At 44.8% G+C, this 18,834-nt stretch overlaps 2 protein-coding genes and 1 long non-coding RNA gene across 4 annotated transcripts; 2 read left to right on the top strand and 1 right to left on the bottom strand.

Annotated features, from left to right (window-relative positions):
* The first annotated feature begins 11 nt into the window (after positions 1–11).
* Positions 12–4,159, top strand: LOC123052892 (transcription termination factor MTERF2, chloroplastic). Its single transcript, XM_044476253.1, has 6 exons — positions 12–626; positions 1,288–1,693; positions 2,669–2,884; positions 3,174–3,281; positions 3,424–3,698; positions 3,782–4,159. Exons 1-6 carry the CDS (start codon positions 76–78, stop codon positions 4,041–4,043), a joined length of 1,818 nt encoding a protein of 605 aa, XP_044332188.1. The 5' UTR covers positions 12–75; the 3' UTR covers positions 4,044–4,159.
* Positions 4,160–4,255: 96 nt separating this feature from the next.
* Positions 4,256–14,022, bottom strand: LOC123052891 (succinate dehydrogenase [ubiquinone] flavoprotein subunit, mitochondrial). The gene is made up of 16 exons (XM_044476252.1): positions 13,827–14,022; positions 13,420–13,575; positions 12,008–12,095; positions 11,676–11,822; positions 11,457–11,597; positions 9,813–9,898; positions 9,629–9,721; positions 9,474–9,537; positions 9,150–9,293; positions 8,868–9,055; positions 8,608–8,782; positions 8,368–8,538; positions 8,058–8,127; positions 7,846–7,966; positions 7,712–7,749; positions 4,256–4,635 (listed from the first exon to the last, which is right to left on the bottom strand). The coding sequence occupies exons 1-16, from the start codon at positions 13,899–13,901 to the stop codon at positions 4,533–4,535; spliced, it is 1,860 nt and encodes a 619-aa protein (XP_044332187.1). The 5' UTR covers positions 13,902–14,022; the 3' UTR covers positions 4,256–4,532.
* A 2,815-nt stretch (positions 14,023–16,837) lies between these two features.
* Positions 16,838–18,755, top strand: LOC123052888 (uncharacterized). Of its 2 annotated transcripts, none has more exons than XR_006425150.1 (2): positions 16,838–17,571; positions 18,407–18,755. It is a non-coding gene; the product is annotated as an uncharacterized lncRNA (long non-coding RNA). The 2 variants fall into 2 exon arrangements; XR_006425151.1 differs by having other exon boundaries at positions 16,838–18,194.
* Positions 18,756–18,834: the final 79 nt, after the last annotated feature.

The following is an 18,834-nucleotide window of genomic DNA, read 5'->3' as shown; positions in this document are numbered from 1 at the left end:
CAGTTCAAAAAAGAAAGAAAGAAAAAACCCAAACAGGATAGAGCTAAACCTCGCTCCACCTTCCACTCGTCTCCAATGGCCACCACCACTCTCCCACGCTCTCACATCCGCCTGCATCTCCCGCTCCACACCGCCAACCCTTCCTACCCTCGCTGCTGCCGCCTCCTTCCCTCCTCCGCCATCTCATCGCGTCTCCAGAACCCCGCCACAACCACTGCCACCCACTATCCCATCCTCCCGCCCGCTCCATCCCCTTCCCTCCTCGTCGCCGAGGAGGCCTCCCTCGCCCCGCGCCGCACCCACCGGTTCCCGGGCTCTGTCGCGCCCCCGTGCATCCAGGACTCCCGGGAGGACCTCGACGTCCCGGCCGACGATGACGTCCTGCGGCGTGCGCTCGAGGTGCGCCGCGCTGTGGCCACCGAGGCGCTCGTGGCCGCGCTCAGCGGCGGCAAGGCCGGGGGCCTCACCTACGTCAACAACCTCACTTCACGGATGGGCGCCTTCGTCGACCGCATCGTCGTCGGAGCCGCCGCCATGCGGCGCGACCGCCCCGAGCTCGCGCACCAGTCCTTCAACGCGCGGGCACGGACCTACATCCAGGAATCGGGCGTGGTCGAGCTGGTCAAGTAAACGTCGCAGCGTTCCCTTTCCTTTTTCTTGTTCAATTCTTCTGTTTATTTCTTCTCAAGTACCGAGCACATGAACTGCAATAATGCAATTACGAGACTCGAATGAAATTTCGTTCTTGTGTGAGCAAAAGCTGCAGGAGTTGTCATTTAACAGAGGGAAAAGAAAATCATATTCTAAGTTGGTCCATCTCATCTGAGCAAGAAGCTTGACCATTTCCCACCTAGCTGGTTTCAAGACGGTGCATATTTTGTTAGGCTTGAAATGATAGTGCCCTCCTATCAGTGACCGACCATGACAATCACAAGCTTGGCTATAACACCCCTGTCAACAAGTTCCATTGTGATTATTTTCCAATTCGTGCTGTTTAACCTCAGCAAGCTCTTAATCTTATTAAATTTTCAGTTCTATTTATCTTGCTGGACTTGAGCTGATTGATTTTTTTTTTTCAGTTTTAGTTGTCTAAACTGCATTTATTTGATGTGTTTTCACACTGTTCTATGACTATGCCTATTTAAACATTTCATTTGAACTGACATGATAAGTAACTGTGCAAAGTCCTAATCATGGCATTGTTCTAGCAAACTCTGAAGTAGTGTATTTCATGATACGTACGGAAATAGTTTCCTCGCTAGTATTGAAACAATATATTTACTTCAGGTGGTTCAAGCACAACTCATTGACATATCCCCAAATCGCGAAAGTAGTTTGCTCCTGTTCTGGTGATCTGGAGAAAGTGAGAAGGATGCTAAAGTGGTTGAGATCAATTTATGTGAAAGGAGTATTTTTGGGACGTGTGCTTGCGAAGGGTGAATCCCTTATGAGTCGCAGTTTTGAAGAATTGGAAGAGATTACTGGCTATCTGGAATGCTGTGGTGTTAGAAGAGACTGGATTGGTCACGTGGTCAGTAGATGTCCACAGCTATTGAATTTGTCCTTGGATGAGTTAGAGACACGAGTGCGATTTTATACAGATATGGGAATGAATGAGAATGACTTTGGCACTATGGTCTATGATTATCCAAAAGTTCTTGGGTTTTTCAGCCTAGAAGAGATGAACAGTAAGGTGTTTATTGCGCATTAAGTTTTGCTCCATGCTATTTTTCTTTCTGCATCTTGCCCACTTGGAAGAATATTTGACACCATTTTTTCCTGCAATTTATTCCCTTTCTCTTACTATTACTATTATGCAAGAGTCAATTTAATCTTCAGATGATTGAAGATCTATTCATATTTTGTTAAAGAACATTGGTGGAGCAAAACTAAACTCACAGTTCCCTTTTTGGATAGGCATCAATGACTGCGCAGTGTTGACCGCCATATGATTATAACCGATCTAACACTGAACTACTGATGAACTAGTGAAAGTAAATTTCTTGTAATTCTGGGAGATATTTTCATATGACTTTGGATTAATGAAAGTCTTGTCTTGAGATGCTAAGTTGTCTCCCCTATAGCTAGTAGGTTGATGGCTTGCACGCCCCACACACATGTTTTGGCCTTGCTTGTGTGTCCATAACTCAAAATAGGTGACCTAAGCCTAAACATACCAATAGTCACCAAATTTATATCGGGTACTGAGGAGTAGGCAGTGATCTTCTTAAGATTGATCTCTCTTCAAGTTGTCAAGGAAGTATATTTTATAGCAATCGCGCCAAAATCTCGCTTCAGGAAACATGGTATTGAAAAACTTAGAAACAGGACTCAGTCGTAGGTGCCTCTACATGGGCTTCGGGTAACTAAAAAAGAACTGGTCCATAGGCACTTTGATGACAAAAGAGGGGGGAAAAGCAATGCATAGAAGAATTTGGCGCTGCTCACTAAATTCAGTGGTTAGTAAAATTTGTAAATCCGTGGCTCCTGTTTGTAGAAGAATCAACATAATAGCTGATAGCATAAAAACGGATACAAGTATATAGGAAAAACTGAGTTCTTGAATTGAACATTTCAGTTTGTCATTGTTAATTGTATAGCAATGGTTGTTTGTACTTCATAATTAGAACAAATTCAGTGTTGAAAATAATGGCGTTCTGGCTCACAGGTTCAATATCTGAAAGAGTTTGGTTTGAGCACAGAAGAACTTGGAAAAATGCTGGCTTATAAGCCACAGCTCATGGCCTGCAGCATTGAAGAAAGGTGGAAGCCACTTGTGAAGTACCTATATCATCTAAACATTTCACGGGATGGTATGAAGCGTATGTTGGTGGTCCAACCTACGATTTTCTGTCTTGATTTAGAGACAGTAATTGCACCAAAGGTACCCCCTAAATAATTAGCACTATGCATGCATGTTTTGATGCTACTTGGGCACTCTTTTATGAGTTATTCACTGCAGGATACTATGATTCGTATGCCTGTTCACAAAATATATTATGATCTGTTAAACATTGTTCTTTAACACTCTGATAGGAGTAACTGCCTTTTTTTTACTCTTAGGATTAATTACCTTTTGTATCTGAGAAAAGTGTACAAATTGGATTTCTAGTTCTGATGCATGGCTTGTTGACAGTTGACCCTTCTCATTTCTATCCGATCAATTCTTCCAGGTACGATTTCTACAGGATATTGGTGTGAGGAATGATGCAGTCGGCAATGTGCTAGTGAAGTTCCCCCCTGTACTAACTTATAGTCTGTACAGGAAGTTACGCCCAGTGGTTTGTTCTCGTATCATTTTATTTCACCATGTTTTACAATGCTTTCAGTAGGATAAGTATAGGTACATCATAAGTGCAGTTAGTTTCAAATCTCATTAAGCCTTGTTGTGCTCTATTCGGCTCATGTGTCTTGAAACTGCAGGTTATATTCCTGAGGACAAAAGCTGGAGTAACAGAGGATGACATTGGGAAGGTCATTGCGTTGGACCCGCAGCTCATGGGCTGCAGCATCGCACACAAACTGGAAGCCAGCGTCAAGTACTTTCGGTCACTGGGCATCTACCACTTGGTGCTCGGCCAGATGGTTGCCGACTTCCCGACGCTTCTCCGATACAATGTGGATGTTCTACGTCCAAAATACCAGTACCTCAGGCGTGTCATGGTACGGCCGCTGAAAGATCTTATCGAGTTTCCCCGGTGAGTGTACCGCATCCATATCCTCTTTTGAGAAGAAGATGAGATGATACAGGCTGATGCTTCCCATCCTTGTGCCTTGCCAGGTTTTTCAGTTACTCTTTGGAGCATAGGATAGAGCCTCGGCACAAGGTTCTGGTGGCCAACAGGATAAACATGAAGCTGCGGTACATGCTGCCTGGTTCCGATGAGGAGTTTGCGCAGAGGGTGCAAGAGGCCGTCGAGAGGAGAGCGAGATTCGAAGCCGGAGAAGCTACTCCGGAGACATCAGGTGCGCCCGAAACACCCAGCGGCAATGGAAATGGCGTAGCAGCAGCAGCAGCATGTCAAGAGATGGAGGCAGATTAAGGCAGTACCTTGCAAGAAACAAGAATTCCATGTCCTTGACTTGTACGTACGTACGTGTACATATTCCTGTTCCACGTTTGTGGTTGGCTGTGCTCACTGTGAGAGCCTATTTGATCCTTTGTGACTCCAAAGTCCTAAGCCAAATCGACGGTGGATTCTGCTGGAGCCAGCGCGAGCACAAAATGCATAACTAAAATGTTTCACAAAAGAAAAAGAAAAACATAACTAAGGTAGATCATCATCCCAGATCATAAGTATCTGGTTCGGCATGAAAGCAGCTCATATAAGATTTCATTTACACCAAGGTACCCAGAAAGGAACAGGCTAGGCACTAGTATTTTCTTTTGTTTTTTTATTTATTTCTCATGAATTACACAGGATACACAGGAAAAACCAAGGACGAAATTCAGCTGCAACTCTCAGCTAGAGAATACCCACCGCATGCTTTATTAACAACCTTAATTAAATCACCGAGCTGAGACGCATGAATCAGTATACTCGTGCTTTCGGTGGGAACGACTCGATTTCATCATCCAATGTGTTCATATGGACTGGCCTGTATGCCAATCGTACCTTCTCATTCTCCCAGTACCTGTAAAACACATAACAAATGACATCAAGTTGCTCAATTTAGGACATCTCAAACCCTATACGCCGTACCACCCCTAAATGTCCGGACACCACATACGCGTCCAAATACCCAGAAACCGGCACCAAAGGGGAGGTTGCGAGCGTTCGGATATCCGTCACGTAGGACTCCAACATCCCCGACACACCCAAAACCTCACTTGGAGCTGTGTTTTTCTTACTCCCCCTTCCCCACACTCTGTATCCGCTCCCTCCCTGAGTGGCAGCTACCAACGTTGCCGCTGTATCACCCCCGCTGCCCCACCCACGCGCCTATCTGCCTTGGAGTGCGGCACCGTTCCACCCTCGTCCGTTCGCTGCCCAGGTATCGTCCGCCTTGTGCCGTCCATGGCGGACAGCACGCCTGACAAGTGTTTGGCCAAATGCCATAGCCAAATTCTTGACATTTTTTTTCCTTCCTTTGAAGCAAACACGATGGATTTGGAGTACTTCTACTACAACTTCATGGATTCATGCTCATTGGATGATGACTAATGGCGATGATGAGGGCGGTCTTTCCAGATGCAGAGCGCACGGAGGAGCATGTGCCGGGGAGCATGTTCTTAGTTTCAAGGGATCAGTCAAGGGACGAGTGTTGAATCAGAATAGGGCTGGGGGCATTTTTTATACCCAATGCCCTATTCGTAGACCATTTTCGCCGACGCTTTCAGATGCGGAAAAATGTTTTTGATGGTCTCTACAATGGTGTCTGAGCCTATGATGACTACTTCATCTTGAAGGAGGCCGTTAAAATTGTCTTCTCTGGTTATTAGAAGTGCACGGCTGCATTGAGGATGTTAGACTATGGCACGGCCGCAGATTCATGGGATGAGTAGCTCCGGATGTCTTAAAGCACATGCGAAGATGCCATGGTCAGGTTTGCTACTGCAGTGGTCAAGATGTTTGGACCGCAGAGAGAACCAACTGTCCCAGACACCGAAAGGCTCATGGCACTCTCGGAAGCAAGAGGGTGGCCAGGTATGCTCGGATCCCTTGATTGCATGCACCGAAAATGGAAAAACTGCCTATATGTTAAACGAGGGCAATATCAAGGTCATGTTAAGAAGCCTACCATCATTCTTAAAGCAGATGCATCACAAGACCTCTGAATTTGGCAGTTTTTTTGGCATGCTCGGGTCTCACAATGATATCAATGTGTTGCAGCAGTCTCCTTTGTTTGCTAGGTTGACAGTGTGACAAGCTCCTCCGTGCAACTATACCATCAATGGTCATGACCACAACATGGGCTACTATTTGATTGATTGTATCTATCATCGGTGGGCGACCTTTGTCAAGACCATGTCTGAGCTAAATCTTTACCTAATAATAAAGCAAATTGGTTTCTGGTAGTCCGTCATGGCATTTTGCAGAAAAGTCCCTCTATTTCAGAGAATTCAACCCACAGTCCTGTTTTAAGTTAGAACGAATCGTTTTTTCGTATTTTACACAAAAGTCCCTGTTGTTTTCTTGAAATCAACCCGCAGTCCGGATTTAAGTCACACCCGAACCGTTATTTTACATTTTTCGAAACCCCCCCTCATGTTTTAGGTAATTCATCCGCGGATCATATTTAAGTCAAACAAATGCTTTTTTAAATCATCCATATCTTTTAAACCGTAACTCCGATTTGAACATGTTATATATGAAATTTGATTAGAAAAATATGTAGAATACGAATATGAGATTATTTTTACCTGTTAAGTATTTTTAAATATTATTTTGGAATATATTTAAATCAAACAAATGATTTTCTAAATTATCCATATCTTTTAAACCGTAACTTCGATTTTAATATATTATATATGAAATTTTATTAGAAAAATGTGTGGAATCTAAATATGATGTTAATTTTACCTGTTAATTTTATTTAAATATTGTTTTGGAAGCAAACTTATAATTTATAGCGCAAGATCCGTTTTTCTTTCGTACCGGCAACGATCCGGATTGCAAATAAACACCCCACTATAACCATATAGGGAAAAGAAAACATCGATAACTACACATGCATACCTCTGAAAAATGTCGCAGGGGAAAACAACAGATTTCTCATCGGGAGAGTGAGAGAAAGCGAGAGAGAGAGAGAGAGAGAGAGAGAGAGGGAGAGGGAGGAGAGAGGGAGAGAGAGACGCCTTAGGATTAACCATATTCAAACACGTTTTTTGTTGTTTTGTGTGAACACCGAGGCCATCGCCGGCGAGGGTGAGAAGGAGGATAAGCGGCAACACAAATATGATGCCTCGCAAAAATAAAGGAGATGGACCTATTGTGGTCTTGAGTGATGGTTGTTGGGTTAAGAGCGTGTGTTATGTTTTCTCTCCCGTTGCAACGCACGGGCTCTTTTGCTAGTACTGAAAAAGATCTTGCTTTGTCCGAAGGCACTACAAAGGATGAAGGCATTTGGAGGGCTCCAAGCCTGTTTTGCAGTTGTTCATGGACCTGTTAAACAACGAGATCCAAAGACGTTGTAGGAGGTGTTACTTATGTGATCATGTACCACATGATTCTGGAGGATGAGGGTGAAGGAGTTGACGAAGGTCTGGAATTTGAGTGTTCCTATCCAACTTCCAGAGCAGAATTTGGCGACGTTTGGAGATTTTATCCAAATGCATCAACATATTCGCCATCAAGCCATCGATCAACTCATGAGCAGCTTCAGAATGATCTGATTGAGCATCTGTTGCGCTTAAAGGGGAGAACTAAACTAGAGCATATGCGTGAATAAGTTGGATTCAAGATTGAATTATTTTATTTGAAAACTTAATGTTTGGAATCATAGGGAGAAAAAAAAGGACGGACAAGGGCGGACGTTTGCTGCACAGGGTTGGGTGGCCGGCTCCCGTATCCGGGTCCGCGGACGCATCCACGGAAGTTTGGTGAGTCCGCGGACGTTTATTGTGTTCGATTTGGGGTACACCGTTGGAGATTCCCTAAGTGGGTTTTACACCGAATTACACGCTACTATAATTTGTTTCACTCCACAAAATTGTTTGATGTAACCACATTAAGCTTAATAATGAAGAGAAGACGGTCAAGATACTTACCCCAGTGAGTGCTTCATCCAACGCTCATCGTCTCTTGTCTGTAAGCAACGAGGAGAAACAATTGCCGTTACTACATAGAAGCATGTGGGTGCAAGGAAGAAGAGACAGTAAAACAAACAAGCCAAGTAGCAAACCGTGAAATCTTCACGAGCATGAGCTCCTCTGCTTTCCTTCCGAGCCTCTGCTGAATACATAGTTATGCATGCATTTATCAACAGATTTTCTAGCTCTATGGTTTCTATCAAGTCTGAATTCCTGCATAAACAAACGACAAGAAAAATGGGTGATTACTGCAGGAATACAAGTCAAACTGCTTCATACAATTCCTGCGAGGAATAACATATACCATATGAGGCTTTGGTCACTGATCTTCACGTCATGATAACTTTCCCATGCTTTGCTGATCAGTTGACAACCTAATAAACATATGGCCAATGAGAATTTTTTGATAAATGATAATTATAACCAAGAATAGCGTCTCTTCCTGCTTGTGTATCTTTACTATGTTGTTCATGCTTCGTGCTTTTCATGCATAAATAGCTCTAAGAATTTCCCTTACCTCTCAAGGGTCTATGGTGAGAACAGATAACGGACACAGGATGGTGATTGTTCGAGAAAAAACACAGGATGGTGATGAACTCTACAATGTTCAATACCTTCTTCAAGCGTTTCTTGTGTACGGAAAACTGCAGCATTATTTTGCATAATACGTTGCGTGTTGAGACGGATCTTGGAAGTTGGCAATGAACCATTTGCATTTCTCAGCTTGTCCAACCATGCTATAGTCTTCTCCCCTGCACCTTTTTCCAGAGGTTTCTGCTTGTCACCTGCAATATAGGTATAGTGAGTCAGAGCCAAGAAAGCAATGAGATGCAGAACAAAAGAAAGGAGCTTACCTGGTTTCGAAATCTCAGCTACCCTGTTTGCACAAGCTCTACCAAACACAACTATGTCAAGAAGTGAATTTGCACCCAAACGATTTGCACCATGAACAGACGCGCACGCTGCTTCTCCAGCAGCCATTAAACCAGGAATAACAGTATCTGGATTATCACCCTTGATATCCACAACCTAATAATATTTAAAACAGAACAACCATTAGGAGAACAGCAAACATGATCCATGATCATGTTTAATATGGTTACTCAAGACTAACCTCCCCATGGTAGTTTGTTGGGATCCCACCCATGTTGTAGTGAACGGTAGGCAAAACTGGAATGGGCTCCTTGGTGACGTCAACACCAGCAAAAATAGCAGCAGTTTCAGATATACCAGGAAGTCTTTCCTTGAGAACTTTAGGAGGCAGGTGGTTAAGATGCAAATAGATGTGATCCTTCAATGGCCCTGCGATAACCAGACAAAAGGATTAGGTTGACCTGAATAAGCCACACAATTTGGCAACTTTTTGCATATAAAAAAGATGACTAAGACTACTTACCAACACCACGCCCTTCTCTAATTTCCATTGTCATGGATCTTGAAACAACATCACGAGAAGCAAGATCCTTCGCAGTAGGAGCATATCGTTCCATGAAACGCTCACCTTCACTGTTCCTAAGAATACCACCCTCACCACGGGATCCTGAGAAAACCGTGTGAGATCAACAAGGTAAACACAAGTTGCCAGAGAAGAGAAAAAGGGGGCTTAACAGACAAGTACAACATCAACTCCAGAAATACATCATCCATAGATTAGAGGGTTTTATGACCAAGTTGCTTCCCTAATGATAACAACAGGGAGAAATAGTTGAATATATACAACCTTCAGTGATGAGGCATCCAGCACCATATATGCCTGTAGGATGGAACTGGACGAACTCAAGATCCTGCAATGCATATATCACACAAGCATAATCAAACAGGATAATGGAAGAGGAGGAACTTAAAAATTAGCATCAGCATTAGATAAAAACTAACTTGAAGAGGTAAACCAGCACGTGCAACCATGGCATTGCCATCTCCAGTACATGTGTGAGCTGAGGTTGCTGAGAAGTAGGCCCTGCCGTAACCCTATTTCCATAACCCAAAAATAATTTCACGGCTAAAGTAAGCAAGCACAAACAATTTATACCTACAAATGTAGAAATAATAATAATATTACCCCTGTGGCTAGAATTGTATTTTTTGCACGGAAACGGTGAAGGGTGCCATCCTCCATGTTTAAGGCAATGACTCCCTGGCAGTTGCCTGAAATATCATTATGTGTTAATTACTAGTATTGACACCATGGAAAGCTCGAAACAATCTTCATGAGCCCAATACAAAAACTCCAGAAGCGCAAGAAGAGTGCAAGCATGTCAATGTCGTTATGAACAGAATAACAAAAGGAGGCAACAAACACTTAGGGAGAACTATGTAACAAGCAGGCCTGGGTTCATGGGCAATGGCATAGAGAATGAAACAGACCATGTTAACACTAATGGACAAAGCCCCTATAAGTCCATAACACATAAGCAGCATTATGGTTAGCGCAACAAGAACACCACAAGCTTGGAAAACAAAAAATAATAATCAAACATTGCTTCGGATTCATACAGAACCATAACTAGAAAGCGCAATATGAAGTGCTCAACATGTCTATGGGAAGTGGGTTACTTTATTACATCATAGCAACAATTTGAAACACATAAGATGAATATGATTGTTTCTAGATACGTATATCTTTGTAATATTCTGAAATTGGGGATGTGTGGCTCCAGGGCAATACATAGGCTGGAACTTGCCCTGCCTGGTTTTGTGTTAGTTGCTTGGGCGATATGGATTGGTATGAATGCTACGGTCTTTGAATATTCGCCACCAGAAATAAGCTGATTATGAAGTCGTGTTTTGTTTGACTGGAGGAAGTTGGCTTCAATAACAATCATATTGCGGTGAATCAAGCAATTGAAGATAGTGAAAGAACAATTGCTGTGGTCTAACAATCATATTGCAGTGGCTTTGTTAGCTTCGTTGGCTAGGAGTGTGCGTGGCCTCAGGGCCGGTGTGGTAGTCGGAGCGGCGGCTCCGGAAGTCCCCTGCGCGTGGTGGTGGCTTTGGTCACTTGGGTGGCAGTGCCATCGACTAGCTGGTTCGTGGCCTCAGGGCTGATGTGGAAATCGGAGCGGCGGCTCTGAAGATCTTCTGTGCGAAGGTGTTGTCTTTGGTCGCTAGGGTGACAGAGACATCAACTAGGCTGGTGCGCGGCCTCAGGGTCGGTGTGGTCGTCGGAGCGGTGGCTCCGAAAACCGGTGTTGAGTGATAGGGTGTCGTCTCTTGTCACTTAGGTGGCAGTGTCGACAGCTCCCGAAAACCGGTGTTGAGTGATAGGGTGTCGTCTCTTGTCACTTAGGTGGCAGTGTCGACAGCTCGGTTGGTGCGCAACCTCTGGGCTGGCGTGTGCGCTTGTCGCAGATGTATCAGTTTTCTGCCAGATTTCCTTATAAACTGGCCAATTCTCTTCTTAATGAAAAGGCAGAGCTCCTGCCGGTTGCTCGGAAAAAAAATCAAGCAGACAAATTTTGGGTGTTCCTTCATTGCTGGTACTTCCACTGAGATGTTCCTTTTAGATCCTACCAGTGAGTTATTAAGTTCTAACAGATGTCTCTGTTGTGCGTTGCCACAAGAAAAAAAAAGTTGAATCTAAGATGTCTGGCAGAGCAATTCATTTCAATTCGAAATAATTTTATCTAATTCAAATTGAATCTCGTGTGCTACCAGATATGAGGGGAGAAGATACATGACAATCTGAATAACATAGTTATCTTACCTTCATTGTCCATGAGAAGGTCTAGTGCAAAATATTCTACAAAAAACTGAGTGTTATGCTTCATGGCTTGACCATATAACGTGTGGAGCATAGCATGCCCTGTCCTGTCAGCAGCACATGCACATCGGTAGGCTTGTCCACCTGATGGTAGCAGATAGTGGTAAGATGAGGAATAAGATACTATGAAGGTTTCCTTCTTACACTTAAGTTAGAAAGTACCTTTCCCGAAATCTAAACTCTGGCCTCCAAATGCACGTTGGTATATCTTTCCATCTTCAGTTCTTGAAAATGGCAATCCATAATTTTCAAGTTCTATAACAGCTTTTGGTGCTTCTCTGCACATATATTGGATAGAATCTTGATCACCTGAAAGTGGATAAGAATTGCATATTATAAAGAAATTTCAATGAGGCTTTGTAGGTTCTGTTAAAAATGAATGGGTTTCACGCGGGTTGCTTAGAAAGATGTCAGTTCGTATTAGCTCTCAAATTTCTATGATTATAACCTCTATGTATTTTCCCTAAAACATCAAAATCTGTGGAGTAGCTTACCAAGCCAGTCGCTTCCCTTGACCGTATCATACATATGCCACCTCCAGTCATCTTCGCTCATGTTTCCTAGAGCAGCATTTATGCCTCCCTGCATACATTCTTGCATGTTAGTGCATGCCCAAAGTCAAAAAAACCTTAGACAATAACTCACAACTAAACAGGAAATCTAGCAGTTCATATTAATAGTGCAAAAGACACACAGCCTGAAAGTGACGTTACACCTACATGGAAAATGCAACATTACAAGTCAAGCAAGCACAGTTCAGTGGCATAGTAGCACAGAAATTTGTCAGATAAAATGCATGCTGACAAATTGAGAGTTTCGACATTACAAACTTAGAATGGTATTCTGTCAGTAAAATGCATGCTGACAAATTGAGAGTTTCGACATTACAAACTTAGGATGGTATGGCATCAATATGAATATTCCTTAACGTAATAACCTTACAAGTAAAGGAAAGCACGCAAAAAGTCCTGAACGGCACATCTGCTTTAGCATGAAAAATGCATTGCTGAGATATGCGAATACTACGCCTAATTCAGGGATGGAAATAACAGGGTCACACATAATTCGCAGATTTTAAGCCCACGTATCATTTAATTTTTGGACCAAACACAGCAGAACTTCGGCTTATTCTATACAAGACTTTATTCTACCTTGGTCACCCCTAACAAACTGTTAATTATGAAATCCAGCAGTCTGAGAACAGATGCTCCACTCCTCCTTGCGAATTGCAACAATATTGATCCAATCTAATGCTCAGGCTAGCATCAGCTTAGAACCACTTGACTGCCTTTCACTCTTCTACTATCTTACTCACTTGATTAGCATATTACACAAGGAGTACCAGAGAAAAATAAATAGCCCTACCAAATGGTAATTTATTGGCATGCGAGGGCAGTTCAACGGAGTTTGCCATGGGGATCGTCTATGCCTTGCATGGTCACCACAAGAAGGAAATCAAGTCGATGATCATCATGGGGGATTAGGAGCTGTGGCACGAGAGAAACAACTGCACTTTCAGAGTGGTTCTTGCGCCTGTCACCAGCATAGTCGCGGCGATCTTTGGGAACTCTTTCAGGGATCCGTCGTGAAAGATTGGGAACTCTTTCAGGCCTTTTCGGGGCCTTTATATTTTTCTCTTACTGTTCTTTTACTTTCCTCCTTGGATACGGATCAGCCTGTTACTTGCTTATATAATATATAAACCAGCGTTTTGCTGGATCGTTCAATTTTTTTTTCATCCTATTCCAAAACTGACTAACCAACGAAAATTAGCACCAAACGGCACACGAAAAAACAAACAGCTTCCGTCTTATATGTCTTTCAGCGAATTTCATTTCAATAAATAGAATAACAGGATACACAGATATCGATACCCAGGGTTTGCGATGATAATTGTACTATATACCTGCGCTGCGACGGTATGCGACCGCGTGGGGAAGAGCTTGGTGATGCAGGCGGTGTTGAAGCCGTGCTCCGAGAGCCCGATGGCCGCCCGGAGACCTGCGCCTCCTGCGCCCACCACCACCGCGTCATACGAGTGGTCCACCACCGTGTACGAAGACTGCAAATGCTCACAGCCACAGAAGAACAATCAATCGTCGTGCATTCCTCGAACACTAAACATCTCATCGCATAGAAAACCAAGATTACTCCTTTTTTTTCGCGAAAGGAAAACCAAGATTACTCGAAGAAAAAGGTAGAATTTCCACCTCAAAACCTCCAGCTCCGCGATCAACTATAAGAATACTCGAAGATTTCGGGAAAAACTACGTCGATCAGATGAAGCAGAGAGAAGGAGGAGATCGAGGGTACCGAGGTCGTGGAGAAGAGCCTGGAGGCGGAGGCCTTGGCCTTGGAGAGGCCGCGCGAGACGCAGCCGCGCCACATCTCGAGTAGATCTCAGGGCTCGCGAGTGGCGTTGGCGGTGGTGCGCGCGGAGAGAGGTGGCGGTGGCGGTGACCAAGAGAGAAGACGAAGGGGAGATCGTTTATGCAGGGGTTTAGATGACGGATTTGCACTTGCGGCTGATAACTTTTACGATACTGCCACTGCTATATTTTCGTTCTTCAATTTTCTTCTTGTTTGGGTATCATTTTAAAACATCATTTTAAAATACATTTACTATTAGAGCAGCAAAATACTAATGCTTCGCATCATCTGCCATTAGATCGTTTAAAATAAAATCAAATGGTTGACAAACACTGCTTCTTCCTCTTCTTACTCTTGCTCATTCCTTATTGTGACCCGCCCCTCCATATTGTCGCCCCTGCCAAGCGGTGCCATGTCTGTCTCGCCACCCGACCATGCTCGATCTGCCTCCTATGTCCGTCCAGAGCTCTGCCCAACTCCAACGTCGGTGACCGCACCCCGCATTGCACCCATGCCATCAATCTGAATTGTGGATTTTTCACACTCCTATGTAGCTATACCTTCTATTTAGGCCATCCAATTTGCATCAAAATCCATGTTATCTTTCTATAGAAATTTCTCCTTTTTGTTTCTTGCAAGTAAGAAAACATTTGACCTTAGATCTTTGCAGGTCAACGACATACAAATGCCACTATGCACATAAAATGATTTTTTATGAAACATAATTTTGTCAAATTTCACATTTCAAATGAGTTGCATCATTTTTAAAATAACATGTTGCGCCAAAAAACCTGAAAAAAGTTCTACACATAGTAGTACTTTGTGTGAAATTGATCTACAAAGTTTCGGATTCTAATGTTTTCTCGTTTACGCGAAAAAGAAGTTTGCAGACGTAAACTCTAATGCAAATCATCCTACTTCTTGTCCTCCATCGGCACACCGCGATATCCCCATCTCTGGTCAAGTCCATGCTAATCATAGTGTGAGAGGCCGTGGCCTCCTCTCCTCGTCTATGATTCGACGCCACGTCTTCTCTAAATCGACTAACGCCGAAACTAATCCGAGAAAAAATGAGATTTAGCACGGATGAGAATGATCTCGGAGTCAACATTTCTTCCGATTCATATTACTTATCGCTCAGACGAGTGAGTGATTATTCGCAAAAAAGAAAAAGATTTGGACCATTTTTGCAAAAAGAGGAAAAAGAGAATGATGAAGGGCGAATAGGTAATCCGGTGAAAGCGTGAGGTTCCTTGTGGTGTCGTGGAGGAGAGGTCCGCTGCCCCGTTGAAGTGGAGCGCGCCATGTCCACGAATATGGCAAAGGAAAGCGAAACGCCGCACATCCTGCATCGAGCAAACAGACAAGCCGATGGACTGCCGTCGCAGTCATTAATTTGACCAGCAAAGCGGTCGCATGAAGTGCTGTTCGTCAAAATTTCCTTGTGCAGCTCATTTTTTGTCGACCAACCCATGTGACAGCAAGCAAACAGTAAGATCTACGTCCGGACGCCTCAAACCATCCTCCAACGCCTGGGCAGGCCACCCGGTTATGATTTTTCGATTCAGACGGACCCCTTAAACGGGCCTCAAACGCTCGAAATGACCGGCACCTCTTATATCCAGCCCAAATATGAGGTGGATATGGAGGCGCCCGGCACACCATCACGTCGGATCCGGCCCATGCTGACCCACCCGACCCATATATATTCGTTCCCATCCGCTCGTCGGACCAAACCCTAGTCACTTCACTCCACTCCCCTCCGCAACCCGAGCTCACCTCCGACAGTTTCCGGCCTTCTTCGGCATGGCAGGCAGCGGATCGGACTCTGACCACTCCGGATCCTTGATTGGGGTGTCATCTCGTGCGGGTTGGAGGAGGCAATGGTAGTTCGCATTGCACTCCGCCGCTCCCGGGAGGAAAGCGCCCGGGCGACAGACGGATCCGTCCGCCGTGACACCATAGCGTCGGCTCACCGGGCCCTGGTTCTCTGGTGCCGGACCCTCGCGGTCCCGGCAGCCGGAACACCTTTCATTTCCCATCACCGGTCGGGCAGACTATGAGTCCCACCGGGAACGGGCGACCTGCCGTGGGAAGGAGAGGATAAGAGCCGCCGAGGCCCGTATCGCGGCAGAAATGGCGTCGGCTGATGCGGCGGTGCGGCAACCGCGGAGGAGGAAGCCGGCGGCGCTCGCATTGTGAAGAAACGGCAGCGCACCCTCGCCTGAGAGCAGAATCGGGCGTGCCATGGTCGGATTGCCACCGAAGGAGGAGAAGGCGGACAACTCCGGCAAGGACAGCTTCGGCGACGAGCAGATCCGGCTCGATCCATACTGCGTCTACGACCGGTACTTCCGCGAGAAGGACAACAAGGGCGGCCGTGGATGAACTCCATTATAGCCAAACATGCTAAATTTTGGTAGTCCGATGGCATGTTTAGTTAGTAGTGATGGAGTAGCCGGACGATTTGTGTGCATCGACGTAGTTGCATGAGTTTGTATGGATTTGAGATATGATAATTGAGGTGTACGAATGTGTGAATTACATTATTTGAGGGGTGCCCGATCAATGATCACGGACACACCTGGATGCGTCCGCGCGCGTTTAAGGGGTCGGATTTGCGAAGTCCGGCTGTAAATGCTCTAATACTCTAGTATATATATATATGGTATATCTTTGTATCACTCCTCAGGTACCATATACTATGTTCGCCCAAAAAATCAGGTTTTTGTTTTCGTCAAGCTCTTTTCAGGATGTCACAACATTTATAACCAGACCCATACCCGCCCCAAACGTCCAGAATGGCTATCCGGTCAATGACCGGACACAAAAGATCACACCCAAACGAGCGCCTCAAATTTGGCCCGAATGTCCGGACTGACCAGCAACCCTCAAATCCTGCCCATATATAAGGCGGATATAGGGACGCGTCCGAACGCGGGTGCCATGTTGGATCAGCCCGCCGCGACGCCCCCCACTTATGCCCCCACAAATGCCCCACCCCATCGGATGAAACCCTAGTAAAACCCATTTTTTCAGTCCACACTTATCTTATCCGTTTCCCTTGACTCCTCCGATTCATCCCAAACCCTTCCCCTCCTATCAGCCATGGCCAACTTCTGTCAGGACTCCGGTAGAGGCCGCCCCATGGACTGGACGGTCTAGTGAAGGAGGAATCTGACGAGGAGGCGCTCGCGCTCCGCATCGCCATCCAGCGGTCGCGCGTCGACATCGGCGGGGCTCCATCGCGCCCACAACAAGCTCCTCCTCATCCCTCCGGCAGAATGCTAGCCGCGCCCACCCTTCTAGCTCCGCGGAATGCCAACCACACCTGCCCGTCCCGTGCTCGCCCTTCTATCTTCGCGCTGCTCTAGATCCGAAACAGGTTCTCCCCTTCCCCTCTGGCGCTAGCACCGCCCAGCCAACGGTGGGTGCTCGTGCCCGCAACTCTCAGGTGTTCATTTTAGGTTCAATTTGGACTATCTCGGCCCTTTTGGATGAACTAATTGCATGTCTGATGTCCGAATTGCTCAAGTTTTATGCTATTTATATGGTCTACGTAGACTGCATGGTTTTGTATGAAATAGGGTATCTGAATTTGATGTTTGTGATTGTGGATAGGGAAAATTGGCTACTATTCGGGTACTGCCAGCGGACACGCCTGCAGGTGTATATAGCACCAAATTAGGTAATCCTGGTTGTAGATACTCTCATGAAACTCATGACGGAGGTTGCTCTCGTTTGATTGGCACCACCTCTTCTCAAAATCTGGGAATTATTTTTGTGTTTTTGTTTGTTTGATCATGGATCTTTGGAACACCTCTACGCTAAGCTAGCGTGTTCCTTGTTAGAGTTTTCTTCTAGAGAATGTTGTATTAATCAATCAATCAAATTACACAGAGTTCCTGAGATACAATCTGGGACATATAAAAAAAACTAAGACTTATAGAGTACATACACGATTTAGCTAATAAATGAGCCGCTACATTACAATGCCGACAAACATGCTTGAACATCATAGAAGCAAAGCCACTAGAGATGAGGTTAATGTCAGCAACCACCGCACCAATTGGAGAACGATCTAAAGCTGAAGAGTTTAGCCTCTGTACCAAGGAAAGACAATTGGAGGCAAAGATAGTATCTGAAATTTCTTCATTCCGTGCCAACTGAACAACGCACCGAAGGATACATCCCAAATATCTCTAGCATATGGGCAAAAAAGTAGAGCTTGCACAACAGATTCGAACCAGGCACAAAAACAAGAAAGCTCGGATGTAGGTACATGACGGTGCAAAAAGTGAGAACCACCAGGTAAACAATTCTGAGCATACCCTCACAAGACTACCTTCATTTTATTTTATTAGGAGCCTTAATCATCCAAAGAGACTTCCATTGCTTCTCCGCAACCGCCCTTCCGAACATTGGCCCTGCCCGTTTTTTTACTTTGAGACATCAGAAAATAGCTAGTGCGAGTCATATATGATCCGCTTTCTGAATATTTCCCTCATCCTTGCACCATGCAGGCCTTGGAGGACAAGCTCGCTGTGTGAATCCACGATGTCCTCTAGATTGCCAAATTGAACAATATGGTCTAGAGTGTGGTTCTCGACTTGGCGATGTGGTTGGTCGAGTCGGCGACAAAAGTCATGGCGCCAAAGACGAAGAGCTGACCTAACACGTAGATCGTGTCATCATCTGATCTGTGAGTTCACCACGTGGGGCTTGTATGGGTCACTGATGTCCTACAAGTGCACAACGTTTAGTTGTAGCTTTTTCAAAGTAAGAGTATCAATCCCACACGGAGCACATGAATCAACCTTTTGTCTCTTGAATGGTTCGAGTAGAATGCCTGCAAATTTTTAGCGATCCAAAGCAGTGGTAAAGTGATGGAAATGATGTTGCGAGTCTAAATATAAATAATTCAACAAAAGTAAATGAGAGACTCGAGACA

The sequence above is a fragment of the Triticum aestivum genome, chromosome 2D, assembly GCF_018294505.1.
Source record: "Triticum aestivum cultivar Chinese Spring chromosome 2D, IWGSC CS RefSeq v2.1, whole genome shotgun sequence".
NCBI lineage: Eukaryota > Viridiplantae > Streptophyta > Magnoliopsida > Poales > Poaceae > Triticum > Triticum aestivum.
This window is presented reverse-complemented; position numbering and strand designations above follow the sequence as displayed.

Bases quoted from the DNA above. Each gene is read 5' to 3' on its own strand.
- LOC123052892 (XM_044476253.1), top strand. From the start codon at position 76: ATGGCCACCACCACTCTCCCACGCTCTCACATCCGCCTGCATCTCCCG. The intron at 2,885-3,173 runs GTACCCCCTAAA...CAATTCTTCCAG, and splicing joins AGACAGTAATTGCACCAAAG to GTACGATTTCTACAGGATAT. The intron at 3,282-3,423 runs GTTTGTTCTCGT...TTGAAACTGCAG, and splicing joins ACAGGAAGTTACGCCCAGTG to GTTATATTCCTGAGGACAAA.
- LOC123052891 (XM_044476252.1), bottom strand. From the start codon at position 13,901: ATGTGGCGCGGCTGCGTCTCGCGCGGCCTCTCCAAGGCCAAGGCCTCC. The intron at 13,576-13,826 runs GTACCCTCGATC...GAGCATTTGCAG, and splicing joins GGCTCTTCTCCACGACCTCG to TCTTCGTACACGGTGGTGGA. The intron at 8,539-8,607 runs GTAAGCTCCTTT...CCTATATTGCAG, and splicing joins AGCTGAGATTTCGAAACCAG to GTGACAAGCAGAAACCTCTG.